At 45.2% G+C, this 21,517-nt stretch overlaps 1 protein-coding gene across 3 annotated transcripts in view; it reads left to right on the top strand.

Moving 5' to 3' along the window:
* Nucleotides 1–21,517, top strand: part of LOC123992732 (membrane-associated phosphatidylinositol transfer protein 3-like) — a 149,776-nt gene that overhangs the window by 94,602 nt on the left and 33,657 nt on the right. For all 3 annotated transcript variants that reach the window (XM_046294195.1, XM_046294194.1, XM_046294196.1), the window contains exons 11-13: nucleotides 2,998–3,186; nucleotides 3,830–3,978; nucleotides 18,306–18,422. In XM_046294195.1, the coding sequence (XP_046150151.1) occupies nucleotides 2,998–3,186; nucleotides 3,830–3,978; nucleotides 18,306–18,422 (455 nt within the window). The remainder of the gene's footprint in view (nucleotides 1–2,997; nucleotides 3,187–3,829; nucleotides 3,979–18,305; nucleotides 18,423–21,517) is intronic.

Raw genomic sequence — 21,517 nt, 5'->3', positions numbered from 1 at the left:
TCCTACAATGAATAGGATAAAATGCATTATTTACAATGGGATTTTTTTTCTTTTTTTCGGGCAATTGGCCAGAGCTTTTCAATTTTTTTTACAATGTAACGGAAACTCTGGTGTGTGTGTGTGCGTGCACGTGTGTTCAAGCATGTGCTTGCGTACGCGCACGTGAAAGGATACAACAGATGAAAGAAAATATCTGTCACACCCAGTCACATTTTTACACCAATTGCCATACAACAAAACACTCATTTCACTCTCCCATAGACACACACACTCTAGTATGCTGATAGTTTATTTTCCAACATTTACTGTGTGTGACACTATCAAGATGTATGTGACCATCCATGGCACCTTTCCCCATGCCTTTAAAAAGACCAGTCCAAACTGTTGGTTTTTCTTGGCCACCATAACCGCAGGCCTGTATTAGCTCCACCTGATTCCCCCACACGCCTGCCTGGGAAAGCGGCCTGGAATTGGTATTCCGCTGCGGCTGCCAGTCCCTTACAGACAGTGGAAATTAGACTGACAGCCGGATAGCGTGGAGAAGCATCTGATGCTTTGTTTAAACGCCCGCTAAAGGTCACAACGGCAGCAACACAAAGAGTTAACCTCACTGGAATGGACTGGTATTGAAAGTAGACATCCTTTAAGGACCAAGCTGATAGATGATGGCTCCCAATAACATATTTTGATATGCAGACATGCAAACACACAGGAATATAATTACATATAGTAAATACACACTTATACACACACACACACACACACACACACACACACACACACACACACACACACACACACACACACACACACACACACACACACACACACACACACACACACACACACACACACACACACACACACACACACACACACACACACACACACACACACACACACACACAGAAGCATCATGAAAACAAGCATCCGACACACAAATTGCCTCTCCATAGATAGCTGGTTATATAAAGGAATACAAACGGGGGTCCTCTAACAGATGACCAGTAGAAGTGGAGATGCACTGCTCCCTGTTTAGCATTCTGATACAGGAACATGCTCTCATTGTGTATCTCCAGATCCTACCATCCATGCTGCTCTCTCAAACTGTTCTCCCCTCATCCCCTCCCCCCTGCTGCCCATAATAGAACTCATCCAGCCTTTGTGTTCTACTGGCCCTGTCATAATGTAAATATGAAATTCCTGACTACTGATGGATCCGCTGGTTCAACATGGAGAGGACATATCCTGCTGAGAACATGTAATCAAACAGGGTCTGGTCCACCCTCTACATTTGTGGCATCCAGTAATTCACTACTCGGTAACCAGTAATCACACACACATACAAAAATACAAATACAATAATCCACATACATGCATAACAAATGCATGCACACATCTTCTGACAGACACACACACACACACACACGCACACATACATTATACACACACAGACCTGCCCTTAAATATGGCTGTGCTTAATGGAAGGTTCTCCAGGCAGACATTCAGGCAGCCACTCAATGAAATGTTTCCCAGGCAGACACTCAGACTGTCTGTTCCTTTCAGAGGAACAGTCAGTCAATGTTAAATGTAATGAGAGAGATTACCATGCTATACGGCAAGTGTCTTACATATAACTGAGACAGAAGACAGACCGACAACAGACTGTGTCTGCATCTCAAATGGGACCCTATTCCCTATAGTGCTTTACTTTTGACCACGACCTTGATCAAAAGTAGTGGACTATATAGTGAATAGGGTGCCATTTGGGAGATACCAAGTTGGATATTGTTATGGGGATGCTTTTATGGATATTGTTATGTCAATGTTTTTTTTCTTTTCTTTTTTTACATTCAATTCACTGTCTTTGTCCGTCTCCTCCCTCTTTCTGTCTACAGTAGAGTACACCATGGCATAGATGTTACAGAAGGCTAATGATAATGTTGCCAGAGCTGGAGAATTGATTGGAACAATATTGATGCACTCAGATAGCCTATACTACAGATTGTATTACTATAAACAACAACACTGTACTGTAACACTGAACTGTAACCATGCCAACCAGGCCTGAGCCCTAGTTATCATACTGCCAGAGAAAGAAAGCATACATGTATGTGACCAACAGGCTGAAATCCGTCTTATGTAGCCACATTTTTTTTACATTGGATAAAAGTATAGACTCAGAGCTACCAAATGTTATCATACACTGCATTTTTGAGGTACAATGGGAAAGTAATTCTGTTTTGAAAGTTGATAAACTTTTAAACTCACTTTTGAGAAAATGGCCTTTGAATCTTTTGGTACCTACTGGAGAGCTCTCCTTTGTCAACACCCATTCAGCATTGTTCACACCCTCTTAAGCCAGCCCCACCCATCTCATGTGCGAAACAGTGAGTAGTGTAGTAAAGGTTAAGACTAAAAGTGGTAAAAGTAGTAGCCTACAATAAGGAAACATCCCAGGTAAACAGAAAGTGTCCAGGTAAAAATATTTTATAAATATTAGATGACACTTACCCAGACACACTTGTCTAAATTGATGGGTGAAAGAAATGCTATAAGTAATGCCTGTACAGTGGGGGGACAAAACAAACACATCCATCCAAACATACAGGGTTAAAGGTGATGAGTAACTAGGGCCATCTGGCCTGTAGTGTAGTTGTTAACAGTTTCCATCACTGACCTCTCTCTCTCAGCTCCTGGAGTTGGGTATGTTGATTGGTCATCACCATCGGTCACAATCCCTGGATCATTACAAGCCCAACCTAATTACCTGACAATGTGTGTCTCCAAGGCCTTCCTTTGGGACACACAGAACAAGCCAATACCACATACTCTCCTATTATACCATGTAACAGTATTGATTCACAGACAACGTTACTAGTTCATTGTTATTTAATTGAACTCCCTCTCCCTCTCTCTAACTCTTTCTACCTATCTCTCTTTCTCTCTCTTTCTCTCTCTTTCTCTCTCTTTCTCGCTCTCCCCCTCACTCTCTAGCTGATGGTATCCAGAGCCACCCAGAGGTGTTCCTGGAGGCAGAGCCCAGTCCTGGTGCCCCGACCGTGCCCCCTTCCCCTGAAACAGACAGTGGGAGGGGAGGAGGAGGGCGCAGGGCCAGTGTGTCCAGCATGGACAGTGAGACGTCCTTCTGCTCTGTTGGCCGGATGAGTAGTATCATCACCAACAGTGAGTGGGAGAGAGAACAAAAGAGAGACAGGCAGAGAGGGAGAGAAAGGCAAGAGATAGAGGGCACGGGAGAGAGAAAGATAGAGAGAGAGAAAGAGGTGGGGAGAGAACAAGAGGGAAAGAGAGAGAAAGATACATAGAGAGTGCGGGGGGCATAGAGAGAGAGAGAGAAGGGGTGGAGAGAGAGAGAAGGGGGTGGAGAGAGAGAGAAGGGGGTGGAGAGAGAGAGAAGGGGGTGGAGAGAGAAAGATACATAGAGAGTGAGGGGGGCATAGAGAGAGAGAGAAGGGGGTGGAGACTGCTCATTAGCAATCAGAACAAAAGGTCACATTTGGGCTACGCTTTGTACATTATTTAATCAATTATCTATGGTGGGTAGATATAGCCAGACTCATGAGACCCAACTTTGCCTCTCCAGATTTTACCTCACATTAACCTACTTCTATTGCAAATCTAATACTGCAGTGGCTAAAAGACCAGATGAATAATACCAATTAGTACCCACAAATCACTTTAAATAACTCGAAGAAAACCTTATCTTGATATGCCTGTGTTAATTATCTCCCTTCTGTGTGTTTCTCTCTCTTCCTCTGTGTGTGTGTGTGTGTGTGTGTGTGTGTGTGTGCGTGCGCGTCTGCCTCAGTTTCCAGTAGCTGGTGGGGCTCTAAGAGGTTGGACTATTCCCTGTATTGTCCAGACGTGCTGACCTCCTTCCCCACTGTGGCACTGCCTCATCTCTTCCATGCCTCCTACTGGGAGTCCACTGATGTAGCTGCGTTTGTGCTCCGACAGGTAACACCCCCCCCCCACCCCTATATGTATGTGTGCCTGTGTCCTGACTACCGAGACTGGAATTCAGATCATGTATACTATTATTTGTGCTGTGGATTGTGGTTATGTGTGCTTGCATACATATGAGAAGCAGGTAGCCTATCTGTTAAAAGATTTGGCCTGTAATAGAAAGGTTGCTGTTTGGAATCCCAGAACTGACGTGAAAAATCTGTCCATGTGCCCTTGAGCAAGGCACTTGCCCTAATTGCTGCTGTAAGTCCCTCTGGATAAGAGCATCTGCTAAATTACTAAAATGTCAAATGTAACTAGGTGTTTGTGTGCGCTTGTATTATGTGTATCTTGCTCATGGTGTCCTCGAATAAACCCCTACTTCCTACAATTCTGCTACCAAACATGTAATCTTTGGAGAATAAAATCGATGACCTACCAACAAGATTAAACTACCAACAGGACATTCAAAATGTAATATCTTATGCTTCACGGAGTCGTGGCTGAACAACGACACTATCAACATACAGCTGGCTGGTTATACTTCCTGTAGCACTAATTCCAAAATGTTTAATAAGAGAGAGAATAAGAGCACCTCCTCCCAGCTGCCCACTGCACTGAGGGTAGGAAACACTGTCACCACCAATAAATATATGATAATCGATCATTTCAATAAGCATTTCAATAAGCCAACACCTCAGCACCCCTGCAGCAACTTGCCCAACCCCCACCCCCTGCTTCTCCTTCACCCAAATCCAAACAGCTGATGTTCTGAAAGAGCTACAAAATCTGGATCCCTACAAATCAGCTGGGCTAGACAATCTGGACACTCTCTTTCTAAAATGATCCGCCAAAATTGTTGCAACACCTATTACTAGCCTATTCAACCTCTCTTTCGTATCGTCTGAGATCCCCAAAGATTGGAAAGCTGCCGTGGTCATCCCCTTCTTCAAAGGGGGTGACACCTTAGACGCAAACTGTTAAAGACCTATATCCATCCTGCCCTGCCTTTCTAAAATCTTTGAAAGTCAAGTTAATAAACAGATCACCGACAATTTTGAATCCCACCATACCTTCTCCACTATGCAATCTGGTTTCCGAGCTGGTCATGGGTGCACCTCAGCCACGTTTTAGGTCCTAAACGATATCATAAACCGCCAGCCAGTACTGTGCAGCCGTCTTCATCGACCTTGCCAAGTCTTTTGACTCTGTCAATCACCACATTCTTATCGGCAGACTCAATAGCCTTGGCTCCTCAAATGACTGCTTCGCCTGGTTCACCAACTTCTTCTCAGATAGAGTTCAGTGTGTCAAATCGGAGGGCCTGTTGTCCAGACCTCTGGCAGTCTCTATGGGGGTGCCACAGGGCTCAATTCTCGGGCCGACTTTTTTTTCTGTATATATCAATGATGTCGCTCTTGCTGCTGGTGATCAAATCAAATCAAATCAAATTTATTTATATAGCCCTTCGTACATCAGCTGATATCTCAAAGTGCTGTACAGAAACCCAGCCTAAAACCCCAAACAGCAAACAATGCAGGTGTAAAAGCACGGTGGCTAGGAAAAACTCCCTAGAAAGGCCAAAACCTAGGAAGAAACCTAGAGAGGAACCGGGCTATGTGGGGTGGCCAGTCCTCTTCTGGCTGTGCCGGGTAGAGATTATAACAGAAAATGACCAAGATGTTCAAATGTTCATAAATGACCAGCATGGTCAAATAATAATAAGGCAGAACAGTTGAAACTGGAGCAGCAGCACAGTCAGGTGGACTGGGGACAGCAAGGAGCCATCATGTCAGGTAGTCCTGGGGCACGGTCCTAGGGCTCAGGTCCTCCGAGAGAGAGAAAGAAAGAGAGAATTAGAGAGAGCATATGTGGGGTGGCCAGTCCTCTTCTGGCTGTGCCGGGTGGAGATTATAACAGAACGTGGCCAAGATGTTCAAATGTTCATAAATGACCAGCATGGTTGAATAATAGCAAGGCAGAACAGTTGAAACTGGAGCAGGAGCATGGCCAGGTGGACTGGGGACAGCAAGGAGTCCTCATGTCAGGTAGTCCTGGGACATGGTCCTAGGGCCCAGGCCAGTTGAAACTGGAGCAGCAGCATGGCCAGGTGGACTGGGGACAGCAAGGAGTCATCATGTCAGGTAGTCCTGGGGCATGGTTCTAGGGCTCAGGTCCTCCGAGAGAGAGAAAGAAGGAGAGAAGGAGAGAATTAGAGAACGCACACTTAGATTTACACAGGACACCGAATAGGACAGGAGAAGTACTCCAGATAAACAAACTGACCCTAGCCCCCCGACACATAAACTACTGCAGCATAAATACTGGAGGCTGAGACAGGAGGGGTCAGGAGACACTGTGGCCCCATCCGAGGACACCCCGGACAGGGCCAAACAGGAAGGATATAACCCCACCCACTTTGCCAAAGCACAGCCCCCACACCACTAGAGGGAAATCTACAACCACCAACTTACCATCCTGAGACAAGGCCGAGTATAGCCCACAAAGATCTCCGACACGGTACAACCCAAAGGGGGGAAACCCAGACAGGCCGACCACAACAGTGAATCAACCCACCCAGGTGACGCACCCCCCCAGGGACGGCACGAGAGAGCCCCAGCAAGCCAGTGACTCAGCCCCCGTAACAGGGTTAGAGGCAGAGAATCCCAGTGGAAAAAGGGGAACCGGCCAGGCAGAGACAGCAAGGCGGTTCGTTGCTCCAGAGCCTTTCCGTTCACCTTCCCACTCCTGGGCCAGACTACACTCAATCATATGACCCACTGAAGAGATGAGTCTTCAGTAAAGACTTAAAGGTTGAGACCGAGTTTGCGTCTCTGACATGGGTAGGCAGACCGTTCCATAAAAATGGAGCTCTATAGGAGAAAGCCCTGCCTCCAGCTGTTTGCTTAGAAATTCTAGGGACAATTAGGAGGCCTGCGTCTTGTGACCGTAGCGTACGTATAGGTATGTACGGCAGGACCAAATCAGAGAGGTAGGTAGGAGCAAGCCCATGTAATGCTTTGTAGGTTAGCAGTAAAACCTTGAAATCAGCCCTTGCTTTGACAGGAAGCCAGTGTAGAGAGGCTAGCACTGGAGTAATATGATCAAATTTTTTGGTTCTAGTCAGGATTCTAGCAGCCGTATTTAGCACTAACTGAAGTTTATTTAGTGCTTTATCCGGGTAGCCGGAAAATAGAGCATTGCAGTAGTCTAACCTAGAAGTGACAAAAGCATGGATTAATTTTTCTGCATCATTTTTGGACAGAAAGTTTCTGATTTTTGCAATGTTACGTAGATGGAAAAAAGCTGTCCTCGAAATGGTCTTGATATGTTCTTCAAAAGAGAGATCAGGGTCCAGAGTAACGCCGAGGTCCTTCACAGTTTTATTTGAGACGACTGTACAACCATTAAGATTAATTGTCAGATTCAACAGAAGATCTCTTTGTTTCTTGGGACCTAGAACAAGCATCTCTGTTTTGTCCGAGTTTAATAGTAGAAAGTTTGCAGCCATCCACTTCCTTATGTCTGAAACACATGCTTCTAGCGAGGGCAATTTTGGTGCTTCACCGTGTTTCATTGAAATGTACAGCTGTGTGTCATCCGCATAGCAGTGAAAGTTTACATTATGTTTTCGAATAACATCCCCAAGAGGTAAAATATATAGTGAAAACAATAGTGGTCCTAAAACAGAACCTTGAGGAACACCGAAATGTACAGTTGATTTGTCAGAGGACAAACCATTCACAGCGACAAACTGATATCTTTCCGACAGATAAGACCTAAACCAGGCCAGAACATGTCCGTGTAGACCAATTTGGGTTTCCAATCTCTCCAAAAGAATGTGGTGATCGATGGTATCAAAAGCAGCACTAAGGTCTAGGAGCACGAGGACAGATGCAGAGCCTCGGTCCGATGCCATCAAAATGTCATTTACCACCTTCACAAGTGCCGTCTCAGTGCTATGATGGGGTCTAAAACCAGACTGAAGCATTTCGTATACATTGTTTGTCTTCAGGAAGGCAGTGAGTTGCTGCGCAACAGCCTTCTCTAAAATCTTTGAGAGGAATGGAAGATTTGATATAGGCCGATAGTTTTTTATATTTTCTGGGTCAAGGTTTGGCTTTTTCAAGAGAGGCTTTATTACTGCCACTTTTAGTGAGTTTGGTACACATCCAGTGGATAGAGAGCCGTTTATTATGTTCAACATAGGAGGGCCAAGCACAGGAAGCAGCTCTTTCAGTAGTTTAGTTGGAATAGGGTCCAGTATACAGCTTGAAGGTTTAGAGGCCATGATTATTTTCATCATTGTGTCAAGAGATATAGTACTAAAACACTTGAGCGTCTCTCTTGATCCTAGGTCCTGGCAGAGTTGTGCAGACTCAGGACAACTGAGGTTTGGAGGAATACGCAGGTTTAAAGAGGAGTCCGTAATTTGCTTTCTAATAATCATAATCTTTTCCTCAAAGAAGTTCATGAATTTATCACTGCTAAAGTGCAAGTCATCCTCTCTTGGGGAATGCTGCTTTTTAGTTAGCTTTGCCACAGTATCAAAAAGGAATTTCGGATTGTTCTTATTTTCCTCAATTAAGTTAGAAAAATAGGACGATCGAGCAGCAGTAAGGGCTCTTCGGTACTGCACGGTACCATCCTTCCAAGCTAGTCGGAAGACTTCCAGTTTGGTGTGGCGCCATTTCCGTTCCAATTTTCTGGAAGCTTGCTTCAGAGCTCGGGTATTTTCTGTGTACCATGGAGCTAGTTTCTTATGAGACATTTTTTTAGTTTTTAGGGGTGCAACTGCATCTAGGGTATTGCGCAAGGTTAAATTGAGATCCTCAGTTAGGTGGTTAACGGATTTTTGTCCTCTGGCGTCCTTGGGTAGGCAGAGGGAGTCTGGGAGGGCATCAAGGAATCTTTGTGTTGTCTGTGAATTTATAGCACGACTTTTGATGTTCCTTGGTTGGGGTCTGAGCAGATTATTTGTTGCAATTGCAAACGTAATAAAATGGTGGTCTGATAGTCCAGGATTATGAGGAAAAACATTAAGATCCACAACATTTATTCCATGGGACAAAACTAGGTCCAGCGTATGACTGTGAGAGTGAGTGGGTCCAGAGACATGTTGGACAAAACCCACTGAGTCGATGATGGCTCCAAAAGCCTTTTGGAGTGGGTCTGTGGACTTTTCCATGTGAATATTAAAGTCACCAAAGATTAGAATATTATCTGCAATGACTACAAGGTCTGATAGGAATTCAGGGAACTCAGTGAGAAACGCTGTATATGGCCCAGGAGGCCTGTAAACAGTAGCTATAAAAAGTGATTGAGTAGGCTGCATAGATTTCATGACTAGAAGCTCAAAAGACGAAAACGTCATTTTCTTTTTTGTAAATTGAAATTTGCTATCATAAATGTTAGCAACACCTCCGCCTTTGCGGGATGCACGGGGATATGGTCACTAGTGTAGCCAGGAGGTGAGGCCTCATTTAACACAGTAAATTCATCAGGCTTAAGCCATGTTTCAGTCAGGCCAATCACATCAAGATTATGATCAGTGATTAGTTCATTGACTATAATTGCCTTTGAAGTAAGGGATCTAACATTAAGTAGCCCTATTTTGAGATGTGAGGTATCATGATCTCTTTCAGTAATGACAGGAATGGAGGTGGTCTTTATCCTAGTGAGATTGCTAAGGCAAACACCGCCATGTTTAGTTTTGCCCAACCCAGGTCGAGGCACAGACACGGTCTCAATGGTGATAGCTAAGCTGACTACACTAACTATGCTAGTGGCAGACTCCACTATGCTGGCAGGCTGGCTAATAGCCTGCTGCCTGGCCTGCACCCTATTTCATTGTGGAGCTAGAGGAGTTAGAGCCCTGTCTATGTTGGCAGATAAGATGAGAGCACCCCTCCAGCTAGGATGGAGTCCGTCACTCCTCAGCAGGTCAGGCTTGGTCCTGTTTGTGGGCGAGTCCCAGAAAGAGGGCCAATTATCTACAAATTCTATCTTTTGGGAGGGGCAGAAAACAGTTTTCAACCAGCGATTGAGTTGTGAGACTCTGCTGTAGAGCTCATCACTCCCCCTAACTGGGAGGGGGCCAGAGACAATTACTCGATGCCGACACATCTTTCTAGCTGATATGCACGCAGAAGCTATGTTGCGCTTGGTGATCTCTGACTGTTTCATCCTAACATCGTTGGTGCCGACGTGGATAACAATATCTCTATACTCTCTACACTCGCCAGTTTTAGCTTTAGCCAGCACCATCTTCAGATTAGCCTTAACGTCGGTAGCCCTGCCCCCGGGTAAACAGTGTATGATCGCTGGATGATTCGCTTTAAGTCTAATACTGCGGGTAATGGAGTCGCCAATGACTAGAGTTTTCAATTTGTCAGAGCTAATGGTGGGAAGCTTCGGCGTCTCAGACCCCGTAACGGGAGGAGTAGAGACCAGAGAAGACTCGGCCTCTGACACCGACCCGCTGCTTAATGGGGAGAACCGGTTGAAAGTTTCTGTCTGCTGAATGAGCGACACCGGTTGAGCGTTCCTACAGCATTTCCTACCAGAAACCGTGAGAAAGTTGTCCGGCTGCGGGGACTGTGCCAGGGGATTTATACTACTATCTGTACTTACTGGTGGCACAGACGCTGTTTCATCCTTTCCTACACTGAAATTACCCTTGCCTAACGATTGCGTCTGAAGCTGGGCTTGCAGTACAGCTATCCTCGCCGTAAGGCGAGCACAGCGGCTGCAATTAGAAGGCATCATGTTAATGTTACTACTTAGCTTCGGCTGTTGGAGGTCCTGACGAATCGTGTCCAGATAAAGCGTCCGGAGTGAAAAAGTCGAGGAAAAAAATAAATATATGAACGGTAATTAAAAAGTGAAACCCGTAAAGTTGTCAGGTAGCAAAAATAGGTTGGCAACAAAACGCACAGCAATTTGAAAACAAGCCTGCAAGTTGTGACCGGAAATTCTCTGATCCACCTCTTTGCAGACGACACCATTCTGTATACTGGCCCTTCTTTGGACACTGTGCTAACAACCCTCCAAACGAGCTTCAATGCCATACAACACTCCTTTCGTGGCCTCCAACTGCTAGTAAACTGCTAGTAAAACTAAATGCATGCTCTTCAACTGAACACCCACCAGTAGCACGCACTCCAGCAGGTATATTGCACTGGTCATCCCCAAAGCCAACACTTTCTTTTGGTTGCCTTTCCTTCCAGTTCTCTGCTGCCAATGATTGGAACAAATTGCAAAAATCTCTGAAGCTGGAGTCATATCTCCCTCTCTAACTTTAAGCATCAGCTGTCAGAGCAGCTTACCGATCACTGCACCTTTACACAAGCCAATGTGTAAATAGCACACCCGACTACCTCATCCACATATTATTACTTAGCCTCTTGCTATTTTCCACCCCAGTATCTCTACTTGCACATCATTGTCTGTACGTATATCACTCTAGTATTAATGTGAAATTGTCCTTATTTTTGCCTCTAGGGCCTATTTATTGCCTACCTCCCTACTCTTTCACATTTGCACACACTGTACATAGATCTTTCTATTTTTCTTTTCTTTTGTGTTATTGACTGTACGTTTGTTTATGTGTAACTCTGTGCTGTTGTTTTTGTTGCACTGCTGTGCTTTATCATGGCCAGGTCGCAGTTGTAAATGAGAACTTGTTCTCAACTGGCCTACCTGGTTAAAGGTGAAATAAATACAAATACAAATACAAAATACTCTGTACCAGCAGGATAGAACAGCGGCATCTGGTAAGACAAGGGGCGGCGGGCTATGTATTTTTTTTATAAATATCAGCTCGTGCACAATATCTAAGGAAGTCTCAAGCTATTGCTTGCCTGAGGTAGATTATCTCATGATAAGCCATAGTGTCACGGTCGTCTTCATCTGAAGAGGAGAGGCGAGAAGGATCGGAGGACCAAAATGCGGCGTGGTATGTGTTCATGATGAATATTTAATCAAAGAAAGCACTGATCACTGAATACAAACTATACAATAACAATAAACAAATAACGACCGTGAAGCTATAAATGAGAACTGTGCTGACACAAGCAATTATCATAGACAATCACCCACAAACAAACAGTGAAACCCAGGCTACCTAAGTATGATTCTCAATCAGAGACAACTAATGACACCTGCCTCTGATTGAGAACCATACTAGGCCGAAACATACAAATCCCCAAATCATAGAAAAGCAAACATAGATTTCCCACCCCAACTCACACCCTGACCATACTAAATAAATACAAAAACAAAGGAAATAAAGGTCAGAACGTGACACATAGACCACACTATATACCAAGAGAGTTTTCATCTGTATTTTTCGTAGCTGTTAACATACCACCACAGTAAGAGGCTGGCACTAAAATAGCATTGAATGAGCTGTATTGCGCCATAAGCAAACAAGAAAACGCTGAACCAGAGGCAGCGCTCCTAGTAGCCGGGGACTTTAATGCAGTGAAACTTAAATCCGTTTTACCTAATTTCTATCAGCATGTTAAATGTGCAACCAGAGGAAAAATAACTCTGGGCCACCTATACTCCACACACAGAGACGCATGGAAAGCTCTCCCTCACCCTCCATTTGGCAAATCTGACCATAATTCTATCCTCCTAATTCCTGCTTGCAAGGAAATATTTAAGCAGGAAGCACCGGTGACTAGATCAATAAAAAAGTGGTCAGATGAAGCAGATGCTAAGCTACAGGACTGTTTTGTGAGCACAGACTGGAATATGTTCCGGGATTCCTCCGATGGCATTGAGGAGTACATCATCAATAAGTGCATCGATGACGTCATCCCCACAGTGTGCGTACGTACATACCCCAACCAGAAGTCATGGATTACAGGCAACATCCGCACTGAGCTAAAGGCTAGAGCTGATACTTTCAAGGAGCGGGACTCTAACCCGGAAGCTTATAAGAAATCCCACTATGCCCACAGACAAAGCATCAATACGGGGCTAAGATCGAATTGTACTCCGACACTCGTCAGATATGTGGCAGGGCTTGAAAACTATTACAGACTACAGAGGGAAGCACAGCCTAGAGCTGCCCAGTGACACAAGCCTACCAGACTAGCTAAATTACTTCTATGTTCGCCTCGAGGAAAGTAACACTGAAACATGCATGAGAGCATCAGCTGTTCCAGAAGACTGTGTGATCACGCTCTCCGCAGCCGATGTGAGTAAGACCTTTAAACAGGTCAACATTTACAAGGCTGCAGGGCCAGATGGATTACCAGGACGTGTACTGCGAGCATGCGCTGACCAACTGGCAAGTGTCTTCACTGACATTTTGAACCTCTCCCTGTCCGATTCTGTAAAACCAACATGTTTTTTCCCCCCGTTTTCAGTTAAGAACAAATTCTTATTTCCAATGTCGGCCTATGAATAGGGTTAACTGCCTTGTTCAGGGGCAGAACAACAGATTTTTACCTTGTCAACTCGGGGATTCGATCTTGAAACATGTTGGTTACTAGTCCAACGCTCTAACCTCTTGGCTACCTGTCGCAGACCACTATAGTGCATGTGCCCAAGAACACTAAGGTAACCTGCCTAAATGACTACCGACCCGTAGCTCTCACGTCTGTAGCCATGAAGTGTTTGAAAGGCTGGTCATGGCTCACATCAACGCCATAATCCCACAAACCCTAAACCCACTCCATTTGATTACTGCCCCAACAGATCCACAGATGATGAAATCTCTATTGCTCCCAAAACTGCCCTTTCCCACCTGGACAAAAGGAACACCTATGTGAGAATGGTGTTCATTGACTACAGCTCAGCGTTTAACACCATAGTGCCCTCAAAGCTAATTAACCAGCTAAGGACCCTGTGACTAAACACCTCCCTCTGAACTGGATCCTGTACTTCCTGATGGGCCGCCCCCAGGTGATAAGTGTAGGTTACAGCACATCTGCCACGCTGATCCTCAACACAGGGGCCCTCATGGGTGTGTGCTCGGTCCCCTCCTGTACTCCATGTTCACTCATGACTGCACGGCCAGGCACGACTCCAACACCATCATCAAGTTTGCTGATGACACCACAGTCTTATAAACGACGAGACAGCCTATAGGGAGGATGTCAGAGACCTGGCTGTGTGGTGCCAGGACAACAACCTCTCACTCAACGTGATCAAGACAAAGGAGATGATTTTGGACTACATTGTCATCAACGGGGCTGCAGTAGAGCAGGTTGAGAGCTTCAAGTTCCTTGGTGTCCACATCACCAACAAACTAACATGGTCAAAGCACACCAAGATGCCCCCATTGTCATCAACGGGGCTGCAGTAGAGCAGGTTGAGAGCTTCAAGTTCCTTGGTGTCCACATCACCAACAAACTAACATGGTCAAAGCACACCAAGACAGTCGTGAAGAGGGCACGACAAAACCTGTTCCCTCTCAGGAGACTGAAAAGATTTTGCATACGTCCTCAGATCCTCAAAAGGTTCTACAGCTGCACCATCGAGAGCATCCTGACTGGTTGCATCACTGCCTGGTATGGCAACTGCTCGGCCTCCGACCGCAAGGCACTAGAGAGGGTAGTGTGTACAACCCAGTACATCACTGGTGCCAAGCCTCCTGCCATCCAGGACCTCTATACCAGGCGGTGTCAGAGGAAGGCCCTAAAAATTGTCAAAGACTCCAGCCACCCTAGTACCGGTGGTACCGGAGCACCAAGTCTTGGTCCAAGAGGCTTCTAAACAGCTTCTACCTCCAAGCCATAAGACTCCTGAACATCTAATAAAATGGTTACCCAGCAATTTGCATTGCCCTCCTCCTCTTTTACACCGTTGCTACTCTCTGTTGTTATGATCTATGCATAGTCACTTTAATAACTCTACCTACATGTACATATTACCTCAACTAACCGGTGCCCCCACGCACTGACTCTGTACCGGTACCGCCCTGTATATAGTCTCGCTATTGTTATTTTACTGCTGCTCTTTAATAACTTGTTACTTTTATTTCTTAATCTTATCAATTTAAAAAAAATGTTTTAACTGCATTGTTGGTTAGGGGCTCGTCATTAAGCATTTCACTGTAAGGTCCTGTTGTATTCATCGCATGACTGCCAATCTGCACAGCGTGATATCAGCCCTGAGAATATCAGACTGCTTTTCTCCACTACATCACCGGATTCCTGCCACAAACAGTGGACCATTACACCAGATCATCGCAGCTAGCTAGCTACTACTGAGTGGCTATTGTGGCTAACAGCCCTGTCCAGAAGCACCCTACCATACCCTTGGCGGTACGTTATGCCTTGAATCTATCCTACCACTCCCAGAAATCTGCTCCTTTTATTCTCTGTTCCCAACGCACTAAACAACCAGTTCTTATAGCTTTTAGCCGTACCCTCATCCTACTCCTCCTCTGTTCCTCTGGTCATGTAGAGGTTAACCCAGGCCCTGTGTGACCCCAGGCGCTCTCATTTGTTGACTTCTATAACCGTGAAAGCCTTGGGTTCATGCATGTTAACATCAGAAGCCTCCTCCCTAAGTTTGCTTTATTCACTGCTTTAGCACACTCCACCAACCCTGATGTCCAAGCCGTGTCTGAATCCTGATTTAAGAAGGCCACCAAAAATTCTGAAATTTCCATCCAACTACAAAATTTTCCATCAAGATAGAACTGCTGAAGAGTTGCAATCTACTGCAGAGATAGTCTGCAGAGTTCTGTCATACTATCCAGGTGACCTAAACTGGGATATGCTTATCCCCCGGCTGTCTTACAATCTAAGCTAGATTGTAAAACGGAAATCTGTAAACATGGGCACCCTCATAGATATCATCCCGACTAACCTGCCCTCTAAATACACCTCTGCTCTTTTCAACCAGGAGCTCAACGATCACTGCCTCATTGCCTGTGTCCATTATGAATTTTACCCCCCTTTTTCTCCCCAATTTCGCAGTATCCAATTGTTAATAGTTACTATCTTGTCTCATCGCTACAACTCCCGTACGGGCTCGGGAGAGACGAAGGTCGAAAGCCATGCTTCCGCCGAAACACAATCCAACCAAGCTGCACTGCTTCTTAACACAGCGCACATCCAACCCGAAAGCCAACCACACACATGTGTCGGAGGAAACACCGTACACCTAGCGACCTGATCAGCGTGCACTGGGCCCGGCCCGCCACAGGAGTCGCTAGTGCACAATGAGACAAGGATATCCCTACTGGCCAAACCCTCCCTAACCCGGACGACGCTAGGCCAATTGTGCGTCGCCCCATGGACCTCCCGGTCGCGGCCGGCTACAACAGGGCCGGGGCTCGAACCCAGAGTCTCTGGTGGCACAGCTAGTACTGGAATGCAGTGCCTTAGACCACTGCACCACCCGGGAGGCCAAGCAGGCCTTTCTAATCGACCTGGCCCGGGTATCCTGGAAGGCTATTGACCTCATCCTGTCAGTAGAGTAAGCCCGGTTGTTCTTTAAAAATGCTATCCTCACCATCTTAAATAAGCATTCCCCTTTCAAAAAATGTAGAACTAAGATCAGATATAGCCCTTGATTTACTCCAGACTTGACTGCCCTTGACCAGCAGAAAAAAAACATCCTGTGGCGTACTGCACTAGCATCAACCAATCGCTGCCCGCACCTGCCCAACTAGCATCAATACTCTGGAATATGTGGACAACTATAAATACCTAGGTGTCTGGCTAGACTGTAAACTTTCCTCCCAGACTCATATTAAGCATCTCTAATCCAAAATTAAATCTAGAATCGGCTTCCTATTTCGCAACAAAGAATCCTTCACTCATGCTGCCAAACATACCCTCGTAAAACTGACTATCCTACCGATCCTTGACTTCGGCAATGTAATTTACAAAATAGCCTCCAACACTCTACTCAGCAAATTGGATGTAGTCTATCACAGTGCCATCCGATTTGTCACCAAAGCCCCATATAATACCCACCACAGCGACTTGTACGCTCTCGTTACCTGGTCCTCGCTACATATTCGTCGCCAAACCCACTGGCTCCATGTCATCTATAAGTCTTTGCTAGGTAAAGCTCCACCTTTTCTCAGCTCATTGGTCACCATAGCAACACCCACCTGTAGCACGCGCTCCGGCAGATATATTTCACTGGTCGTCTCCAAAGCCAAACTCCACACTTGTCCGCCTTTCCTTCAGGTTCTCTGCAGCCAATGACAGGAACAGAAAATTGCAAAGATCACTGAAGTTAGAGACCAATATCTCCCTCACTAACTTTAAGCGTCAGCTGTCAGAGCAGCTTACCGATCGCCTCAGCTGTACAAAGCCCATCTGTAAATAGCCCATCCAACTACCTAATTCTTTCCCATATTTTTTTTTTTTTTCTGCTCTTTTGCACACCAGTATTTCTACTTGCACATCCTTCTCTGCACAGCTATCACTCCAGTGTTAATTGCTAAATGGTCATTTCTTTGACACTATTTATTGCCTTACCTCCTTACTTAATTTGCACACACTGTATACATATTTTTATATTGTGTTATTGACTGTATGTTTGTTTATCCCATGTGTAACTCTGCGTTGTTGTTTTTGTCGCACTGCTTTGCTTTATCTTGGCCAGGTCGCCGTTGTAAATGAGAACTTGTTCTCAACTGGCCTACCTGGTTAAATAACGTTTGTTTTTTTTGTAACTGTTTCACACAAACTTACTCCCAGTGGTTCACACAAACTTTCTGCCCTTTTCATTTACTTACTGTACCATACTTAACGGCTGGTCAAGTTTGAATAAATGAAATCAATGACCTATTCTTATCATTGCTGTGTAATAAGAGGTTGGAACTTAAACTAGGATCTCGTTAATGCAGTCATGGAGTTAAAATCCTTCTCTCATTGCGACCTGTCCTTTCCTCTCCTCTCCTCTCTGAAAACACATCATTAGCCTGGCTGTTTCATTAGCCTGGCAGCACATTGATTAGGCTAAAGACTGGTTATTTTCTCTCAACTTCTGAGATGAAATGTACATGTAGTCCACTTCATAACGAATCATCCAAAGGCTAGCCTGTTAATACGCCTGAATCTTCCTCTTGACAAATGAGCTCCTGTTACCAGCTGTGACAGTGTACGCCTCAAGATAATCACAGTCCTAGTTTCATTCTCTCTCAAGTGTGTTTAAGCACCAGAGGAAGAATATTCCATGTAATTGTTTTGTCTAGTGTATGTATGCCACTCCACTGATAAATGTCCATCAGGTGCCTAAAAGTAGACTAGGGATTCTGTTTGAGAAGTGCCATCATACTGAGTGGACTAAGCACGCGCGGATTAATGAACCGTGCATGTATGTCCATGCTTGTGTGCTTGTGTGTGTTCATGCAGCTCATGCGATGTGACAGTGTGAAGACCCAGGAAGCTGACAGCAAGGACTCAGCCCCCTTCTCTCCATCTAGCCCACGGGAGAAGTGGCTTCGCAGGAGGACGCCTGTCAAACTGAGGGTGAGAAAGCCAACATGAGTTATTCATGAAAGATAAAGGACAGTTCTGCACCTTTATCCCCACACTGGATTCAATGGCTATGTCCTAAATGGCACCCTATTCACTATATAGTGTGCACTACTACTTTTGACCTGGGATAAAAGAAGTGTGCTATATAGAGAATAGGGTGCCATTACAAATCAAATCAAACTTTATTTGTCACATGCGCCGAATACGACAGGTGTAGAGTTTACCGTGAAATGCTTACTTACAAGCCCTTAACCAACAGTGCAGTTCAAGAAATAGAGTTAATTAAGAAAATATTTACTAAATCAAATAAAGTAAAAAATCTAATCAAATCAAAAAGTAACAGAAGAAAATGGCCTAACAAGGCTATAAACGGGGGTACCGGTACTGTGTCGGGGATACAGGTTAGTCAAGGTAATTTGTAAAGTGACTATGCATAGATATTAAACAGCGAGTAGCAGCGGTGTAAACACAAAGGGGGTGGGGGGTCAATGTAAATAGTCCGGGTGGCCATTTGATTAATTGTTCTGTTGTCTTATGGCTTGGGGGTAGAAGCTGTTAAGGAGCCTTTTGGTCCTCGACTTGGCACTCCGGTACCGCTTGCCGTGCGGTAGCAGGGAAAACAGTCTATGACTTGGGTGACTGGAGTCTTTGACAATTTTTATGGCTTTTCTCTGACACCGCCTAGTACAGGGGTGGGCAACTCCAGTCCTCGAGGGCCTGATTGGTGTCACACTTTTTCTCCGTCCCGACCAAACACAGCTGCTTAATCAAATTGCATTCTAAACTGAAGATCATGATTAGGTGATTATTGGAGTCAGGTCTGTTAGGTGTCATAGTTTTTCCCCAGCTATCAGGCCCTCAAGGACTGGAATTGGCCACCTCTGGCCTTGTATATAGGTCCTGGATGTCAGGAAGTTTGGCCCCAGTGTACTGGGCTGTACGCACTACCCTCTATTGCACCTTACGGTCGGCGGTCGAGCAGTTGCCATACCAGGTGGTGATGCTCTTGATGGTGCAGCTATATAACTTTTTGAGGATCTGGGGACCCATGCCAAATCTTTATCTCCTGAGGGGGAAAGGTGTTGTCGTGCCATCTTCACAACTGTCTTGGTGTTTTTGAACCATGATAGTTTGTTGGTGATGTGGACACCAAGGAACTTCAAACTCACGGCCCACTCCAATTCAGCCCCATCGATGTTAGTAGGGGTCTGTTCGGCCCTCCTTTTCCTATAGTCCACGATCAGCTCCTTTGTCTTGCTCACATTGAGGGAGAAGTTGTTGTCCTGGCACCACACGGCCAGGTCTCTGACCCCCTTCCCTTTAAGCTCTCTTATCATTGTCGGTGATCAGGCCTACCACTGTTGTTAAGCAAACTTAATGATGGTGTTGGAGTCGTGGTTGGCCACACAGTCGTGGGTGAACAGGGAGTGCAGGAGGGGACTAAGCACACAGCCCTGAGGGGCCCCAGTGTTGAGGATCAGCATGACAGTTGTGTTGTTGCCTACCTTTACCACCTAGGGGCGGCCAAGTCCAGGATCCAGTTGCAGAGGGAGGTGTTTAGTCCCAGGTTCCTTAGGTTAGTGATGAACTTTGTGGGTACTATGGTGTTGAACGCTGAGCTGTAGTCAATGAACAGTATTCTCACATAGGTGTTCCTTTCGTCCAGGTGTGAAAGGGAAATAGGGGGTGCGATTGCGATTGCGTCACCTGTGGATCTGTTGGGGAAGTATGCGAATTGGAGTGGGTCTAGGGTTTCCGGCATGATGGTATTGATGTGAGTCATGACCAGCCTTTCAAAGCACTTCATGGCTAACGTGAGTGCTACGAGGCGGTAATAATTTAGGCAGGTTACTTTCACTTTCTTGGGCACAGGGACTATAGTGGTCTGTTTGAAATTATTACAGACTTGGTCAGGGAGAGGTTGAAAATGTCAGTGAAGACACTTGCCAGTTGGTCCGCCCATACTTTGAGTACATATCCTGGTAATCCATCTAGCCCCGCAGCTTTGTGAATGTTGACCTGCTTAGAGGACTTGCTCACATCGGCTACGGAGAACGTGGTCACACAGTCATCGAGAACAGCTGGTGCTCTCATGTATGCTTCAGTGTTGCTTGCCACGAAGCGAACATAAAAGGCATTTAGCTCGTCTGGTAGGCTCCCGTCACTGGGCAGCTCGCCGCTGGGTTTCCCTTTGTAGTCTGTAATAGTTTTCAAACCCTGCCACATTCAATGAGCATCAGAGTCATTGTGGTAGGATTCAACTTTAGTCCTGTATTGATGCTTCGCCTGTTCGATGGTACATCACAAGGCATAGCGGAATTTCTTATAAGTGTCCGAATTAGTGTCCCGCTCCTTGAAAGCGGCAGCTCTACCCTTTAGCTCAGTGCGGATGTTGCCTGTGATCCATGGCTTCTGGTTGGGGTATGTACACATGGTCACTGTGGGGAAATTAAATAAATATATTCAAACACAAGCTTAGCCTTTTGTTAACAACACTGTCATCTCAGATTTTCAAAATATGCGTTACAGCCAACGCTAGACAAGCATTTGTGTATGTTTAGCATGGCATAATGCTATGCTAGGCTGTGCTGGCAGCAGGCAACATTTTCACAAAAACAAGAAAAGCATTCAAATAAAATAATTTACCTTTGAAGAACTTCGAATGTTTTTAATGAGGAGACTGTCAGTTAGATAGCAAATGTTAATTTTTTCCAAAAATATTATTAGTGTAGGAGAAATCGCTCCGTTTTGTTCATCACTTTTGGCTAAGAAAAAAAAACAAAAATTCATTCACTACAACGCCAAACTTTTTTCCAAATTAACTCCATAATATTGACAGAAACAATGCAAACGTTGTTTAGAATCATCCTCAAGGTGTTTTTCACATATCTATTCGATGATAAATCCTTCGTGGCAGTTGTGTTTCTCCTCAGTCGCAAACGCAAAAGTACTGTAGCTGGAGATTACACAGTAATTGCAACGGAGGACACCAAGCGACCACCTGGTAAATGTAGTCTCTTCGGGTGAATCTTCCAATGATATGCATACAAATACGTCACAATGCTGCAGACACCTTGGGGAAAACG

Source organism: Oncorhynchus gorbuscha, linkage group LG13 (genome assembly GCF_021184085.1).
Source record: "Oncorhynchus gorbuscha isolate QuinsamMale2020 ecotype Even-year linkage group LG13, OgorEven_v1.0, whole genome shotgun sequence".
In the NCBI taxonomy this organism is placed as follows: domain Eukaryota; kingdom Metazoa; phylum Chordata; class Actinopteri; order Salmoniformes; family Salmonidae; genus Oncorhynchus; species Oncorhynchus gorbuscha.
Note: the sequence above shows the minus strand (reverse complement) of the source record. Positions and strands in the feature narration are given on the sequence as shown.